This window comes from Heterocephalus glaber, unplaced genomic scaffold, assembly GCF_053883595.1.
Source record: "Heterocephalus glaber isolate CG9 unplaced genomic scaffold, H.glaber_assembly_v1.0 deba00001504, whole genome shotgun sequence".
Classification (NCBI taxonomy): Eukaryota; Metazoa; Chordata; class Mammalia; order Rodentia; family Bathyergidae; genus Heterocephalus; species Heterocephalus glaber.
This window is the reverse complement of record NW_028258324.1, coordinates 12,344,084-12,362,987: the sequence shown is the minus strand read 5'-3', so window position 1 is coordinate 12,362,987 and position 18,904 is coordinate 12,344,084. Positions and strand designations below refer to the sequence as shown.

The 18,904-nt window shown below is 36.3% G+C and overlaps 1 protein-coding gene across 9 annotated transcripts in view; it reads right to left on the bottom strand.

Annotated features, from left to right (window-relative positions):
- Ppp2r3a (protein phosphatase 2 regulatory subunit B''alpha) overlaps window positions 1–18,904 on the bottom strand; it is a 184,016-nt gene that overhangs the window by 54,251 nt on the left and 110,861 nt on the right. For all 9 annotated transcript variants that reach the window (XM_021246462.2, XM_087186182.1, XM_087186184.1 and 6 more), the window contains 3 exons: window positions 13,899–13,973; window positions 5,327–5,413; window positions 1,629–1,785 (listed from right to left, as the gene is read on the bottom strand). In XM_021246462.2, the coding sequence (XP_021102121.1) occupies window positions 1,629–1,785; window positions 5,327–5,413; window positions 13,899–13,973 (319 nt within the window). The remainder of the gene's footprint in view (window positions 1–1,628; window positions 1,786–5,326; window positions 5,414–13,898; window positions 13,974–18,904) is intronic.

Genomic DNA, 18,904 nt, shown 5'->3' with positions numbered 1-18,904 from the left:
GTACCTCAGTGTGGATTCAAAATAGCCAAAGGCATTAGTTAAAAAAAAGAGAGATGCCTACAGATAAAAGATCTGTTCTTCAAAAAGTACCCCAGGCAATGGCATGCACATTACAATTTCCTATGGAGTTAGCAGCTGTCAGCATCTAATTCTTCTACATGGAGTTATACACAATCAACAGAAAGGATAATCAGTTTGGCTGAAGAAAATTAGGAATATGTGTGTCAGGAAAGCCATTCATACATACATTCATTACATAAAGATCTTCCATACTTTTTTGGGTACGGGTTTATGGGGTTAATTTTGTACTGCCCAGAAAAAAAGAGGGCTTGATATAGGAAAGGCAAGAATATTTAATCACAAACCTAACATCTTTTTAAAAAAGGCTTTTTAAAGCTTTGGAAGCTTTTAGCCTCTTAAAACTGAAGATCATGTTATTACATTTTGTGTCATTAAGCACAGTTTAGTGAGTGAATAATTATATAGAGTTTAGTAACCTTTTTATTTATGCAAGCCTGGACATCTGCTTCTCTGGACTTCATCCTTTAACACGGGTCTAGTAAGCGGGCTATGTGAGTATATACAATGTTTGGGGACTTGGAGACTGGCTCATGCACAAATGATCTGTTCATGGGCAGTGGGAAGGTACATAACTAATAAGGCTGATCTGATATTCTGACGAATATATACATCTTTATGCTATTCTGGTGATGAGAAGGTTATGAATATTTGAAAGGAGGCAACAGTACTAATGTATTTATCAAATAAGTACATACGAATATTTCTCCTTAGTGTCTGTGTGGCACTTGTGAATTTGAGAGAACTGTTTCTTAAATATGCAAAGCTCTAAGAAACCTGACATCATATACAAGGAGCCTTTTAAGACATGTATTAGTCACAGGTACACAAAGTAACAGAAACAAAATTCCTTGTATTCATTTAAGATTTGTAGTTTCAAAGATAAAGTCTAATTTAATGCTGAGAAGTGATTTAAGGATAGAACAGGAACAATCTTATGGCAGTAGAATGAATCAATGTATCGTGGTGCTTGGTTAAGAATATTAAATCAGTTCACAATAAGTTCTATCTTTACTATAGGCAAAAGTGAAGCAAAAAGCATAATACCATGTGATATGTAAATTTTTGTTTTCTTAGAAAAGAAAGCATATGAAATTCATCTCTAGAGAAAAGATCTTTTTGGAATTAAATTTAAAAAGTAAGTATTTATGAGTCCTTCAAAATAAACCTTGGCAAAACAGACATTTTAACCCATGGCTTTTTATGAAAATACTGTTAAATGAGAAAGTCTATAAAAGGTGCATATTTTCACTCATATAGATTTACACAGGTGCACATCTTATTCATCACCATAAAAATCACTACAAAGACTTGCTGCTTTCTCAAAACTAATACTGTGATTGCTTACCTACCTCCAAATCCCTTCTACATCTGGCCTCTAAATAAATTAATCAAATTATGTTTGCTAATTCCCACTTAAAAATTCTTGGCTTTGTAGTAAGATATGATTAGATATATAACTTAAGAAACGAGAATTTTTCATAATGAGTGGAGATAATTTATGTCATTCTTTAAAATGTTTAAGTCTTAGCATCTATAGAATCACTCACCCTGGTCATTGTATCGAGAGAGATCTGCTTGGCTGATGTACAGGTCATGATCACTATCTAGTTCCCAGAATTTACAATAAATAACATAAAAATGTTCATAGGAGAAGTAATCTGTGATTTGATTTATATCTTCTTCTTCTTCCAAAAGGGCTAGAGTCTGAAATAGTATGAACAGAGGAATTAATTAATTTTAAAATTATGAACAACCAGCAACTAGCTTTGGCTACTGTAGAGTCTAGCAAATTTTTGTTTTAAACTGAATTTAAAATGTTGTTATTCGTATATAACCACCTACTATCTTTAACTGATTCATCTAAAGCTTTTTTTTTTTTTTTTTTTTTTTTTGGTGAGGCAATAGGCAGAACAGAAAACAGGGAAAGGACTTCAACTTGAAGAAGGACTTGTGGGGACTTCAGCTCTGATGAAGAGGATGAGACTGGTCCCTTAGTGTTGTAGAGGACATAAGAGCAGAGAAAGGGTAGCATGGGGAAGACCCTCACCAAGAGGGCTGCAGCTGTCAGAAGTCCCTACTAGCAAGCATACAACAATTAAATGACAGGCTCAATTACATGGCCATAAACTAATCTTGCTCTTAACTTTTCAGTTAGGTGAGCAATATTAAGACTGGGCATCCACATATAATGGTTAAGTTTTGTAATGAAATCAAGTTTATCATAAGGATTATCTATAAGGGTGCCTGGGGTAAAAGGCCTGGTGGGTGGCACTGAAGGGCCCTGAACTGAGTAAACGAAGTCTCCCCTCACTTACCATGCATTTCTAGGGAAAATACCAGAACCAATGGTTTTGAACCCACAACCCTACAGTCAATCAAATTATCATATAAATGGGTAAATGAAGGCATTTTTAGAAATGAACAATTCAGAGAGCAATATAAAAGAAATTTTAAGAAAACTTAGGAAACAGAAAGAAATGAGATGGCAGAAATAAGGTAAGATATATCAATAATAACAATAAAGATAAATGAGCTAAATTTCCTTACTAAAAGATTTTGGATTAAGTATAAATCAAGGCCCCAGGCTGGGCATGGTGGCACATGCCGGTAATCCCAGCACTTGAGAGGTTGAGGCAGGAGGATCATTGTGAGTTTGAGGCCAGCCTGGGCTACATAGTGAGTGAAAGGCCAGCCTGAACTGCATAGCGAGATCCTGTCTCAAAAAACCAAAACAAACAAACAAAAAAACCCCCAAAAGCCAAGGCCCTAAAACAGATGTAGGTATGTGCTGTCTATAAGAGATATGCCTAAAATAAAAAGGGTAATAAAAAGGTAGGCAAATATATACTAGTGAAATGTTAACAAGAAGGAAAACATGTATCATTATGAACAGAAAATAAAGGATTTCCAGATGAAAAGATAAAAGACAAAGAGGAGTATTTTGTAATGTAAGTATATTACTCTAATTAAAAAACTTAAAAAAAAATGGAGACATTGGGGAAACAAAGTTTGCTGGCAAATTGAAAATAGTATAAATTATTAATTATGATAAGTCTGCTTACTGGAAGATTATGCTGTGAGTGAAAATTATAGTTCACATACACACAAAGGAAAACCATGATGTAAACCATGATGCAGTAATTTCAAAATATAGGATACACAATTAAATACACCAAGAACTACGTAGAATTCTAAAACTCATATATGCATATGAAAGAGCTTAGACTAGAACAATAAATAAAAAAATGACACCTGTACTATTAGGGTAATAAAATACAGCTTTTCTTCTAAAATACCATTTAATGTATATAACACAGAATACCTTTAATAAAATGTATCTTTAGAAGAAAGGAACCATCATTTTCACCCACTGTCATAAAATGAACAAGAGAGAGAATTTATAGTGTTGGTGAGCATGTAGGTAAAGTATGAACTAGGCAGGATCTATCTAACTAAAACTGCACTTATCATTTGGTCCAGGATATTTCCTCCAGTGTTCTATTTTATTATTTTTTTCCCAGTGGTCTATTTTAAAGAAGTCTTATGCATGTACATATACGAGGAAGGTATAAAGACATTCACTATGACTGTAATAGAAAAAAATCTGAAAATGACCTGAATATCAATAGAGGAATATGTAATTACAGTAAGTCATGTAATCATTTATACAGGAGTTAGAAAAATGAAATAGATTTATGTGAATGGGAATGAAAAGAACCCAACACAATGTTAAGTGAAAAAACCAAATTAACAAAATAGTAAGTATGAGCCCATGTATTAAAAAAATACCTTCAAAATGTCAGCCTCACAACAAACTATATATTACACGTATGCATTTATCAGGGAATAAATCTACAGCTAATATTGGTTCCCTCTGCAAAAGGGAGTAAAATAGTAGGGTGAAGAGATAAACAGCAAGTCCTGCTTATTTATTACCTTACATACATCACCTTATTTGAATGTTTTATGAGTATTTGTTCATGCACTAAGAGAAATACTAAGGAGAGGGGCAGGGAAGAAAAGGGAAAGAGAAAATAAATCATTCTCTCCAAAGAGAACATTAGAGAACTACCTTGAGTTCAGCTACTTTCTTGGTATATGCTCTTATATAAGTCATTCAATTAGAGCCTAAAATTTTATCATCAGTAAAAACAAACCAATTACAATAATGAATCAAAAACTACAAATGAAAATGTGCTTCAGGAATGTGAGAGATTATTATCATTATTGAGCTGTTATGGAATTACTGCCATCTTAACCCAGCCCATAATACCTACTGAGAGCCTAGGCAGGCATCAGGTGTTCAATAAATATCAATAATGACTGTGGTGATGACTGTTCATTTTAGAATAACAAAATGTTTGTATCTCCACCATGGACTGCTAATTTTGCCAAATCTTCATTACCTTGCCTGTCTCCAATGAAGATAGGAAAAAATAAAGAGTAATAAGGTTGTTTTATTAGCCTAAGCTTCATTTAGTAAGATTCATTTAAAATAAAACATTTCTTTTCCTTTCAAGTATGAGTAATTCCACTTCTGGCTTACAGATGCTTAAACAATCAGACATGAAGATTACCTTGGTGAAAAGCTCCCACTAGTGGTCAGTACTTTCTCTGTATTCTTTTTTTTTTTTTTTCTCTGTATTCTTTCTTAAAAGAAATTTTTAGTACTCTTCTCTAGCAGTAGCTGGATAGAGTCATTGATGAGAGGAAAACCCATATTCTTCCATTTATTTTGTAAGGCCATTCCCAACCTGGTCTCAGCCCAACCTTTTGACCTATTTCTGGTCACTCTTTTAGGGCTTTTGGCTACTTAATACCATTTGGCAGTTCTTCAGCATGAGACTTTCATGCTTCTGGCTGTTGCTTATGCTGCTTCTTCTATCTGGAATCCTCTTTCTATTAGTTTTTTAAAAAGTCTTGGTAAACTCCTCATATCCTCCAAAGTCAAGTTTATGCCTTCTTTTGAGGATTCCTCTGCAGCTTTTATACATGTATGCAGAATTCATCAAGTCTGGTGTGGCTGTCAGTTCATTTCCCTCTTTTGTTCACAGTGTATGCCCTCAGGCAGAGATTCCCTGTTATCCCTCCCTCTCCAGCCAGTATCTGGGGTCTCATTAGGGGTATTTGATACGCGCATAATGACAAAGTAGTGACAATGCTTTGCATAGGGTAAGCACTCAAATATTTGATAAGTGAAGTGAAAGACTTTAAATTGCTTTTTATATCTTTATATGAGGCATACTTGCAAAAAGTTGCTTTTTCTTATCTCTGTTGAAGTAATTTTTCCACTCCAAGATCTGTTGACTGTGTAGAATATTCTCTGAATAACCTAGTTTCAAAAAGAAAACAAAACCAAATAAAAACTTTAATGATCTCTATTACTTTATCAAAGGTCACCTTATAAATATATTTGGAACCAACAGTTTTGACTTTTTAATGTCAAATGTAGTACGTGAAATACTAAAAAATATTTTAAACTTGCATTTTTATATTATGAATCTACTACTGTACTTTTGAGAAAGAAAAAAAAATCTCTACTTTCAAGTCTTCATTTCTCAGTTGCTTATACAATATTTCTTGCTTCCTTCTCACTTATACAGTGATGCTTGATTCAAGTAGTCTTTATTGGGCTGGATGTTTTGGGAGGGCAAATAAGGGGAGAAACATCTGCTGAGTTGGCTTAGTGACTGATCAGTCAGAAGGGTGGCTATCATGGTTCAAGAAGGCATTATTCTGGTTATTAAAGCTTTATTCATTGTAGTTTTGAAGACTTTTGGTTTTCCAGACTGTATGGAAGCTCATATTCATTTGAGGTAATTTATACTCTCACCTTTATTTGGGCATGAACATCTCTGTCATTGGCTAGTGTTTGTTTTTTTTTTGAAGCAAAATATTTATTAGTAAATTTTAGATATACATAATGATAACATTCATCATAGGGAATTTGTACCTGTACATGATATATCTTCTTTTTTTTCCCCATTCCCCTCCCCTCTCTTTGGCCCCGCCTCATTTATAAAAGCTTTGTTTCCATTTTTCCTTCTATTCTTTTTTCTCGTCCCTTTTTTCCTTTCCTCCTCCTCCCTCCCTTGTTCCCCTTAGCATCTGAAAATTTTCTTCCCATTTCCCAATATCTATTGTACATTTTGGTTCTTATTTCCACTTTCAGTTTCTCACACCAGAGAAATAATGTGGTATTTAAACATATGTGTCCGAATTATCTCATTTAAGGGTATGGTCTCAAGGTGCATCCATTTAGCCATAAATGTCTGAAACTTATCCTTGTTTATGCCAGAGTAGTACTCCACTGGATAAAGTAAACCTCTACATCTTCTTTATCCATTGATTGGTTGATGTGCATTTGGTGTGTTTCCAAGATTTAGCCATTACAAACTGTGCCACTATAAACATGGGTGTGTGTATATTGCTGTGGTATGATGGTTTTAATTCTTTCGGGAAGATACCAAGAAGGGAAATAGCTGGGTCAAATGGAACTTCTAGTTTTAGTTTTTTGAGGGATCTTCACAATGATTTCCACAGTGGTTGCACCAGTCTATACTCCCACCAACAGTGGAGAAGGGTTCCTTCTCTCCCCCCGAACCCAGCATTTGTTATTGGTTAATTTCTTAATAGCTAGTCTTCCTGAGTGAGATGGAATCTCAGTGTTGTTTTAATTTGCATCTCTCGAATGACCAGTGATGCTGAATATTTTTTCATATATTTACTTGCCATTTCTACTTCTTCATTTGAGAAGTGTCTATTCATTTCAGATGCCCATTTTTGGACTGGGTCTTTAAATTTGCGGGATCTGATTTTTTTGAGTTCTTTATATATTCTAGATAGTAGTTCTATGTCTGAGGTGGCTAGTGTTTTAATGAATTTAGCAGAAGTGAAACTCTGGAAAAGACCAGAGAGAATATGGAAAGGAGACAGGAAACATGTGTCTAGATTGGGGATGTGTGTGCTGCAGTGCAGGGGAGAACTGGATGAGGACAGAGGGTGTAATCCTGGAGGTAGGAACTCATAACGCATTCTTAACAATTTTACCTGTGGTTATTCCTACCCACTTATTTCTTCCTCCAACAGGAAATAGTAGTGACAAGTACAATTTAAATAGATTTTTTTTGGCACCGGAGATCGAGCTCGGGACCTTGTGCTTGCGAGGCAGGTGGTGGAACCACTGAGCTAAATCCCTGGGCCCTTAAATAGAATTTTTGGTACTCTGGTTTTTATTTTGATAGACTTATAATATAGAAATCTTGGTGATTTTATTTTGGAAGAGGTCAGAATCTTTTCAACCTGTCTTGATGCAAGAAGAACAAAGAAGCGAAGACATCTGTACATCTTTCCAAAAAAATAGGTCTTAATGAGGGACTAAACCACTACTCTGCTTCTGGATTCTTCAGCAAATAAGTAATTCTCAAGGAAACAGAGGGAAGCTATCAGCAGGATGCAGGTCCAATTTCTGTTGCCCAGCATTCACCACCACATGCTTGGTGTCTGTGCTAACTCCTGACCTTTCAGAATGGAGCTCAAATACCCCAATTCAGAGGAAGCCTCAAAACAGAAAGAACTCTGTCTTCTGTGCTCCCACTGCCTCTGAGCATCCCTCAGGCATCCCCATGCTTATGTTATGTTTGAAACCCTGGAGTACCTGATTGTGATCAACTCCAAACTCTAGAGACCTGGTCTTTTATTTTCCCCCAGTACTGGGGATTGAACCCAGTGCCTTTGCACTAAGCTACATTCTCAGTCCTTTATTTTGAGACAGGTCTTGCTAAATTGCTAAATTGCCTAGGTTGGTCTGGAATATGGGATCCTCTTGCCTTAGTCTTGTACAGTGCTGGGACTAGATGCATACAACACTATGCCTGGCCAATAGTTGTCTTTCTTGACTTGCTTCAGTCATTGTCTAATCTGATACTTTGCATATAATCAGGCCAATAATGGCTTGATAAAATAAGACGGTTTGGTCCATACCTGGCACAAAAACAAAAACAAACAAACAAAACAGAAGGTTTGGACACTATGTAACAAAGACTTTGTGTTATCTTTGTGATAGAAAAATATGGATAGGTTTCATAGCTGAACAACTCTATTCAGAGTTTTGAATAGCAGATGGATATCAACTCTGAGAGAGGCCTGTAATATTTCATATAAATTGGTATTTGTCTATGATTTACAGATAAAGGGCATATAAAATGTATAAAAACATAAAATGGGGAAGGGTAATTATATTAAAAATGACTGTGAAAGATACTTCTAATGTAGCAATGTTTAATCCCGAGGAAAAAAAATAAGAGTGGAATGCAGATGTGATCATGTAGAAGCAGCTGACTTGTCCTGTTTGGGACCAGTGGATAATTAGAACCATGGAATGGAAGTGCCCTTATACTCAAATGCTTTGATATAAGGAAGCCTACAAGGCACTGGATTTGTATGAAGTCATGAGTTTACTTTTCACAAGTACTGAGGCAGAAGTTGACAGGATTCTTGCATCAGGTGGAAGCCAGGACTAGCTGGTGCCTAATATCTCTACTGGCCTTACCCACTCAGACTCTAAGGTTTCTGTGGCCAGAGAATGTGTCTTACTCAACACAGTATTCTCAGCAATGGCTTGGGAGTTCATATAAAAGAGGAAGATTTTTAGCACAGAAATTGTATACATAAAGAATCTCATTTATTATAATTTCATGCCCCCTCAAGTTAGTCAATTTCAATATACATACCAAACTTTGTCCTTTTTCTTGATTTTGAATATAAATTTAACTTACTCTGCTTCCTAAGTTTTATATTTATATATTTATGTTATTTGTAGAAATACTGTTTTACACTTAAAATTATAAACCTTTAACCTGTATTCATTTTTGCTTATTTTACTATTCTCCTGTTTTTGTTCTGACAGAACTTTAAACATTTGTGAGCAGTTAGGTGTTGCTTATTTTTAGCCTCTGCTAAACTATTTACTTAATACTATAAAATGATGTATCTATATTCCATTTTCCCATAGCCTACATCTCCTTATTCAGTGGCTCCATCAGCATATTTTCTGGTTTCCATATTACTGATTCAGCATTTTAGATTTTTTAGGTAGGGATACCATCTAGTGGTAAAAGCATGTAGCTGCTGGTTCAGTTATTTTTTTCTAATTTAGTCTTACCATTTTTAGGCAAATAAAAATCACAATTTTTAAAATACAAGAAAACCTTAAATAATAATCAGGATAATTATTTACTACCAGTGAGAGGAATAAAACATAGTCTTTCACTAACGGATTGCTAGTTGACTTGACAGAAGTCACTTTTCTTTCTTCTACACATTCATTCACCTGGAAACCTCTAATTCACAAATACTGACAGCCAGGAATGGAAGTATTCAGTGGCTCTGTCATATAGTTTTTTCCCCCCTCCAGTACCGGGGATCAAATTCAGGACCTTGTGCTTGTGAGGCAGGCGTGGTGCCACTGAGCTAATTCCCTGGCCCTCTGTCATATAGTTCTTTTTTTTGGTACCGGGGATCGAACTCGGGTCCTTGTGCAAGGCAGGTGGTGGAACCACTGAGCTAAATCCCTGGCCCCTGTCATATAGTTTTTGAAATGAAAAATTCAGGCTCAGAAGTCCTCACTGTAGATGACCTGAGTGCAGATGAACACACTCAAATGCTAGAAGCCTCACTCTTCCACTTGGCAAGCAGTGGTAACTAGATTACTAACTCATTCTTTGGTTAATATGGCTCTCAAAAGTACTTCTTTGTGGTCTTCTGTGGAATATGGAAAACTAAAAATGTGTCTAATAAAGGTGATATCTTTCTCTGCTAAGAGGAAAACATTTCAAGGAAAAAGTTAATAATTAAGCTTTTAGGGATGAGCAGTCTCTACCAAATGGGTTTATCATCTTAGAAAATATGAGTATAGAACCTTGTGATCCCCAACAATTAAAATCCTAGCGATTCACTCTAAAATGATTAAAGCCAATCAACATATTGAATACATCATCTGAATAAGCCACAAAAATCTTTACTTCTAGCACTAGTGCCAGAAAGAAATTTTAAACCTCACTGCTTATTTTAAAAACTTACATCTTTCCCCTTAAAAGTTGGCATATAAGAATTTGGACAAGCAAAGCACATTGGTATTTTTCTGCTATTTCATTTTCATTATCAAGAGGCTTATTCTGATTTGTTAACTCTTTCCAAAAATAAAGGAGAAGAATATGGACTTTTGATACAATCTATTATTTAGGTCATGCTCTGTCTTTCCAGTCTAAAAACAACTGATAAAATATTACTCACACAAAAAGTCTTTTCCTGTAGCACAGGTTGTTTTTTGTTTTTACAGTACTGGGGATTAAATCCATGCTAGGCAAGTGCTCTATCACTGAGCCATATCCCCAGTCTTGTTAATTTTTATTGTGAGACAAGGTCTCACTAAGTTGCCTAAGCTAACCTTTAACTTGTGAGCCTCCTGCCTCTGCTTTCTAAGTTGCTAGGATTACAGGCATGAACCACCACCTGTGACTTATGGCACAGGTTTTCAACCATAATTAGAAAATAAAAGTTGTCCAACTTTTCCTCATCATGTATGTACCACATATTTGAGTCATACTTCATGTTAGTGGTTTCTTCTAACTTTAAAGTAACTGAAGTATTCCTGTATGCAAATGTAATACACATTAAGTATCCTTTATTCAAGATGTAATACCAGAAATGTTTCAGATTTTAGACTGCTTTAGATTTTGGAACATCTCTATAGACTTTACTGGATGAGTATCCTTAATATGAAATGCTCCAAAATCTGAAACTTTTTTAGTGTTGATGTTTTGGATTTTGTAATATTTTGGATTTCACATTTTTGGATTAGGGAATGTTCAAGCCACTGAGATTATATAACATTCAATTAGAGATCATATGAAAGAATGATTTTGCTTTTCTGAGATATTTGTCATTAATTCTAAGTTTCTTAGAATAGTATGATCTTATCTGTTTTCCCACAAACAGGGTAGAAAATGATGTTTTAGTTTGGTTAATTTTATGCCTAATTACAAAATTAGTTAACTTCATACTGAAGGGCCTTATTTTGCATTTCTTCTAGAAAAACTCATTGTACTCTAAAATAATGCAAAATTTCAATGAGTTCATGACATTATTTGATCAAGTTTCATAAAAGAAAAGACACTGGGGAGAACAGATAACTAGTTTAATAAAATTCTATTTCCAAATATTCATTGTTCTATTTTATTTGGACTTTTCTTTTTTGGGTATTAATATGAGACTCTCATAACATCAGTTATTCACTTAGTACATACAGATTCATATTCTATATTCCCATTTGACTCTTATTTACTATTTGTTATGATGTTGTTTTGAGTTGCTATATTATTTCATCTCAAGCATTTTATAGTTTAATTACGACTTCTGAGAAATGAATTTATTTCTGTGAAATAGGGATAAAGCAGCATAATAGTAACAAAGTGTAAATTTAACAAATGTAAATAATAATATGCAAATTCCATAAAAACACTGACAACAGAGATAATTATATTCTGTTAATTCAACAGTATGTTTTTTTATTTTGTTCAGTGATTAACATGACAAAATTCTTTTAAAAATGTGAATTATAGGTGAAAAAATAGTTTCATGGTTTTTCACTTTAAAATCATAAGATTTCCAGGAGCCAGGGATTTAGCTCAGTGGTTCCGCTGCCTGCCTCGCAAGTGCAAGGTCTTGAGTTTGATCCCCGGTACAAAAAAAAAAAAATCATAAGACTTCCTGAGGACCACCTGCTAGGTTACCAGAGACCATTGTGGGCCTAAAATACCAAACTAGAAAGAACAGAGAAAGAAAATTCATCTGTTTTACTTTTCTGTTCATTAACATTTTGTTTGGTACCCAGGATTGAACTCGGCATTAACATTTTTTAAAAGAATGAATTCCAATAAAAAGTTCTTCCTTAAGGGAGCATTTTCTTAAGTGATATAAGGTTGCTGGACTTTATTATTTCTAAAATCTTTCCCAACTTTGAAGATTCTAAATTATGCTGCTAAGCTGCCCTGAGTTTACAGAACAGCTTGTAACCAGACCTAATAATTCTCTTTGAGATTGCAGCAGAGCTAATGTGGAATCCTTTAGCAAGAATAATTTCATTTATTCACTCAATAAATATTTAATGTGTATATCTAAAATGTACCAATAAATGTTTTGCTTCAAAAAAAAATAATGTATGTCTATTATATGTCAGGCACTATTCCAGTACTGGGGATAGAACAGTGAAAAATACAGACAAAGTCATTGCTCTCATGGACTTTAACATAGAGAAGGAGATGGAGAATAAATATTTAAATATTTGATAAGAATAAAGAGGAAATATAAAGCAGGACAAAGGGAACTGAGAGTGTGGGGAAGGGAGGAGAGAAAGAGGAGGGGTCAAGAAGACAGAATGATCAAGCAATATCTGAGAAAGTTCCTGGATGAAGGGACAGATCATCAGCTTTGGGGAAATCTGTAGAAGAGGAAGAGAAGGAACAAAACACCTGAGGTAGACATGGGTTTGGTCTTAGGAACATGGAGGAATGGGAAGGAAGTAGAAGGCATATCTGAAAGCAGGACTGTGAAGGTGTGGGGTGGATAGATCATAGTCTTGGCAAGGACTATGGCTTCTATTCTGCCTGAGATAGGAAACCACAGAGGGGTTTGAGTGGAAGACGACATGACCTGACTTACATTTTTTTTTTTTTTTTTTTTTGGTAATGGGGATCGAACTTGGGACCTTGTGCTAGAGAAGCAGGCGCCGGAACCACTGAGCTAAATCCCTGGCCCTGACTTACATTTTTGAAAGACAACTTTGTTTGCTTTGGCCAGTGACTGTAGACTATAAGGCAATGAGGTTGGAATCAGAAAGACCTCAGAAATTTGAAGTAATACAAATAAGAAATGAGCACGATCGGGCCAGGGTGATTGCAGTAGAGGTAATTTAGTATAGTGTTATGATTAATGATGACAGTGACACCTTCTCACTCATACAAAATCCTACAAAGTTTTATAATGATGAAAGGGAGCCAACAGAAAAGCAAAGAATGAAGTTTCCATAGAAGAATAAAAAAACAGTAGTATTTTTGTAACATTGTAGAGCTGCACCCTCTGAATGGCAAGGTGCTTCCTAGGGCTTGTGTTTGTAATACTCCTGAAGATAATCTGGGAGGGAGGGCAGAGAATGCATGCAATGGCTGTCATGGGCCCTACAGGCCTCATGGTTATGCCCTGCCTGTGATGGAGCCAACGACTGTGCCTGAGACACAAAGCAAGGGATTGTGGTTATTCTAGACTCATACATGACTTGTTTTCTGTTTACACACAAACTATCTCTCATTATTCTAGCTTGAACTTTGAGATGCTACAGACACATCTTTTTCTGGGACAAACTGTTAAAAATTATTTTCAGTATTATTTGAAAATGTTAAAGATCAACTGGATATCAATTTCCATAACAGAATAAAAGTATACTTCTTAAGTCCAGAGAGAATGAGTAAGTATATTACTTTAATTTTATTTAAGCGAGAGATCTCTTTGAGGCACCAGACACATATAAGAAGAGAAATGGATATGAATAAAGAAATAATTAATTCAATTTTATCCCTTCTTCTACATTATAGCCTGAGTAAACATTAGCATAAAGATCAGGCTATGGATGTAGCTCTGTTCTAAAGCACTTGCCTACCGTGCATGAGGCCTTGGGCTTGATCACTGGTACCAACATATACACACATAAAAGATGAAAAGGTGCATTACAGTCATACTAAGACAAATAGGACTCAGCTTACTGTGGTGATGTAGCGGGAGTGGAATTCGGGAGCATCTTTCAGGAAAGTAAGGCCAGGGTGTGTATCCACCACATCCTGAAAAAGATAAAAACCAAAACAAAATTAAAAGCACACAAAAAAACCCTATGGAATTTTTTGTTTCTGTATAGTAAGTTTCCAGATAAGTAAACCTGCTAATAAAATTGAATAATGTGCTTAAAATTTAATAATTTAAGCTCAAACTTTATTACAAGCATACTTATTTGATTTTCTGTATACACAGTATACTTAAATGTAATTTAAATTTTAATTTATCTATAGTTGGTGATTTGTTGTGCTTGCTTGGGCAGCACATATATAGTTGGTGACTTGTGAATGAAATAGAGTTATGTACTATACTGTAATTCTATTTTGTTGTTGTTGTTTTTTGGTACTGAGGATCGAACTCAGGACCTTGTACTTGTGAGGCAGGCACGGTGCCACTGAGCTAAGTCCCCAGCCCATGTTGTTATTATTACTATTTTTTTATGTTGTTATTATTTTTTGAGACAGGATCTTGCTATTTGTTCAGGCCAGCCTCAAACTCATGGTTATCCTCCTGCTTTAGCCTCCCGAGAGCTGAGATTACAGGCGTGCACCACCATGCCCGGCTCCATACTGTGATTTTAACACATCAAGTCATGTCACGGAATTTATCCCACAGATCTTGATAGGGGTTGCTAAGTAATATTTACACAAAAAGAACGATATGCCTAATCCAATGGAAATGACTGTAGAGGCAAGAGAAATTTTTTGAGAAAAAAGCCATTCAGCCAAGTAGTTTGAAATCTGTCTTTGTGAAGATGTGTGAGGCAGCTATCAGTTTTTATAATAATAATTGTGGACAAATCTGTTTTCAATTTAATGTTTTATTTTAAAGCCTACTATCTTGTTCTCATTGAAGATTATTAGAATTGAAACCTTTAAATACTATTATTTTCTAATTAGAATTTTAAAGCACTTTGAGCCTAGAGAATCTATTAGAGATAATTACTGTTAATTTAATAATTGGAGGCAACTCCTATGCAAACATACATAAATCTATTAATTTGCTAGTCATCAATGGACAGACATCAGTTATGTCTTTGTTTCTTCAGAGCAGTTAGCTATGCATGCCTACCAACATAGTCTGAAAACCAGTGGACCTTATCATATCTTTGATCTTTTAAAATTTGGAAATAATTTTAGACTTACAGATGACTTATAAAATATACTACAAAGAAAATTTCTTATGACCTTTTCCCGTCATCCTGTAATAACAATGATCAAAACTAGGGAATGAATGTTGATACAATACTAAACTACAGACCTTACTCAAATCTCACCATTTTTCCCCTTTCTGTTCTAGGATCATACTCTGTATTTTTATGTCTCACTGTTCTCTGCTAATTGTTGATAGTTCCTTTCCTTGTCTTTCATGATCTTAATGCTTTTAATGAGTTCTGTTCAGTTATTCTGCAGAATGTCTCCCAATTTGGTTTTGTCTGAAGTTCTGCATAATGAAGGTGTACATTACTATTTCTAGCATGAATAGCACAGAAGTGAGAAATGTGTTCTCTTCAGTGCCAGACTGTCTCATATCTGATGTTAACCTTGACTGCACCTGGTTCAAGTGGTGTTTGTTGCATTCTGTACCATAAAGTTAAAATTTTCCTTTGATAACTGGTAAAAAAATCGTAAGGGAGATACTTTGAGACTATGCCAATAACCTCTTTTTCCTTGAACTTATGCCCCTTGATGGTAGTATTCATTGGTGGATCCTGCCTGCAATATTTATGTTGTAGTACCTAATGGTGACTTTGCATTTCTCTCATTCATACTTTCTACATTTAGTAACTGGAATTCTACAAGAGGAGATATCCCTTGTCTCCCATATATTTATTTGTTCACTTTCTGTCAGTACAGGCTTATGGGTATTTTATTCTATGGATTGCAATTCTATACGATCATTTATTTTTGCGGCTTAAATTGATCTAGCTTTGGCTATCAAGAGTTCTTTCAGACGCCCTACCGAGGTCCTGAGTCACGAGGAAGATGCCGAATCACCCCACTGCAGACAGGCAGGTCTGCCCACACCCTACCGAAGTCCCCAGTCCCGCGGAAGACGCCGAATCAGCCCGCTGCAGACAGGCAGGTCTGTGCACGCCCTACCGAGGTCCTGAGTCACGCGGAAGACAGTGAATCACTCCACTGCAGACAGGCAGCCACCTGATTCCACATTACCAAGGCGCAGAGGACACCAGACCACCAGACCAAGGTACTGAGTCCCACTGTTCCCGGCCCAGAGGTAGGGGCTTCTGAGCCATCATCCCACTGCTCCTGGTCCAGAGGAAGGGGCTTCCTGGTCACCATCCCTCCCGCTGCTCCCAGCCCAGAAGAAAGGGCTTTTCGGCCACCTTCTGTTCCGCTGCTCCTGGCCCAGAGGAAGGGGCTTCCGGGCCACCATCCCTCCCACCGCTCCCGGCCCAGAGGGAGGGGCTTCTGAGCCACCATCCCACTGCTCCTGGTCCAGAGGAAGGGGTTTCCCGGCCACCATCCCTCCAGCTGCTCCCAGCCCACAGGAAAGGGCTTTTGGGTCACCATCCCTACCGCTGCTCCCGGCCCCTGTCCCACCTCACCCAGCTCAGAGGAGGTAATCCGTGCAGGCACTAACAGCCCCCCGCCCCAGTTGAAATGAGAAAACAAATAAATAAGTCTCAAAACCAGACTTCCAGATCACCTACAGCAACCACAAAGGGAAATGAGATGGAACACTCTGATACTCAACCATCTGGACCCACTGAACTGGCAACAAAAGGGGATCTGGAAAAAATGAAATCAGAAATAATTTCTGAGATAACAGGAGAAATTGTGCCCCTAGTGCAAGACATGATTAATAAATCTAGAGAGGAGCTGAGGAACATGATGGAATCCCAACATAAGAAACAAATGGAATCCATAAAACAGATGCAAATAGATTTCCAGGACATGAAAAACTCCATTGAAAGTCTACACAGCAGAATGAGCCAGTGTGAGGACAGAATTTTAGATATAGAAGATAAGATTGCAATTAGTAACCAGGAAAAGAAAAATTGCTTCAAAATTATAAGGGAACATGAGAAATCAATCCAGCAGCTGCTAGATGATGCATAAAAGAATAACATAAGACTGATTGGGCTCAATGAAGAAACAGGAGAGAGTGGCGATGACATAAAAAATCTCTTCACAGAAATAATGGCAGAAAACTTCCCAAGCAGGGGAAAAGAGCTTGACATACAGATAAGTGAGGCATATAGGACTCCAAATAGCCTTGATCAAAAAAAATCTACACATAGGCATAGAATTGTTAAGATTCCAGAAACACAACAGAAGAACAAAGTCCTCCAGTCAGAGAAAAGAAACAAATCACATACAAAGGAAAGCCCATCAATCACAGCAGACTTCTCAACACAAACCATCAAGGCAAGAAGAGCTTGAAGTGACATATTCCAAGCCCTAAAAGAAAACAGCCTCCAACCCAGATTGATGTACCCTGCAAAACTATCTTTCAAAATGGATGGAGAAATAAGATACTTTCATGACAAAGAACACCTTAGGAACTTCGTGAATACCAAACCGGCACTCCAAAGAATTTTACACAATAGCCTAGGAACAGACATTGAGGATCACAACCCCAGAAAGTAAAGCAGAATGAACCCATCTGGCATGACAAGAAATTAAATGTAAGTGGGGAGAACCCAACAACAAGAAAAAGTCATGGCAATGACAAGTCAATACGTTTCAGTTATAACCATCAAAGTTAATGGTCTCAATTCACCAATCAAAAGAAATAGACTGGCAGAATGGGTCAAGAAGCAAAATCCAACAATATGCTGCATACAAGAAACACACTTCATTCAAAAGGAAACTCATAGACTGAAAGTTAAAAGGTGGAAAACAATACTGCATGCGACAGGAACCCGAAAAAAGCAGGAGTAGCTATCCTCTTGGCAGATCAAGTAGATTTCAAACCAACACTAATTAAGAGAGATGAAGAAGGACACTACATCCTTGTAAAGGGAAGAATCCAAGAGGAAGAGATGACAATCATAAATATCTATGCACCAAACACTAGTGCACCCAACTATATAAAACAAATACTAATGGACATGAAAAGCCATATATGCACTAATACAATTGTAGTGGGGGACCTCAACACCCCACTGTCACAAATAGATAGATCAACTAGACTAAAAATAAGTACTGAAATACTAGAATTCAATCGAACTCTTGAACAAATGAACTTAACAGATGTTTACAGAGTCTTCCACCCCACAAAATCAGAATACACATTCTTCTCAGCTGCACATGGGTCATTCTCAAAAATAGACCACATACTCACACACAGAACATGTTTAAGTAAGTGCAAAGGAACTGAAGTTATCCCCTGTATATTATCAGACCATAGTGCAATGAAATTGGAGATCCATAGCAAAAGAAACTCAAAAAATTTCATAAACTCGTGGAAATTGAACAACACACTTCTGAATAACCAATGGGTCACAGAGGAAATTAAAGAAGAAATCAGACAGTTCCTTCAATTAAATGACAATGACAATACAACATATCAGAATCTATGGGACACAATGAAGGCAGTCTTATGAGGGAAATTCATAGCAGTGAATATGCATATTAGGAAAACAGAACGAGCCCAATTAAACAACCTGATGCTGAACCTCAAGCTTCTAGAAAAAGAAGAGCAGGACAACCCCAAAGCTCATACAAGGGAGGAAATTATAAAGCTCAGAGGAGAAATCAATGCAATGGAGACTAAGAGAACAATACAAAAAATCAATGAAGCCAAGAGTTGGTTCTTTGAAAGAATCAACAAAATTGATAAACCTTTAGTCAGCCTTGTCAGAAAAAGGAAAGAAAAGGCCCAAATCCATGCAATTAGGAATGAAAAGGGTGAAACTACAATAGACCCAGCAGAAATCCAGATGATCATCAATACCTACTTCCAGAACCTA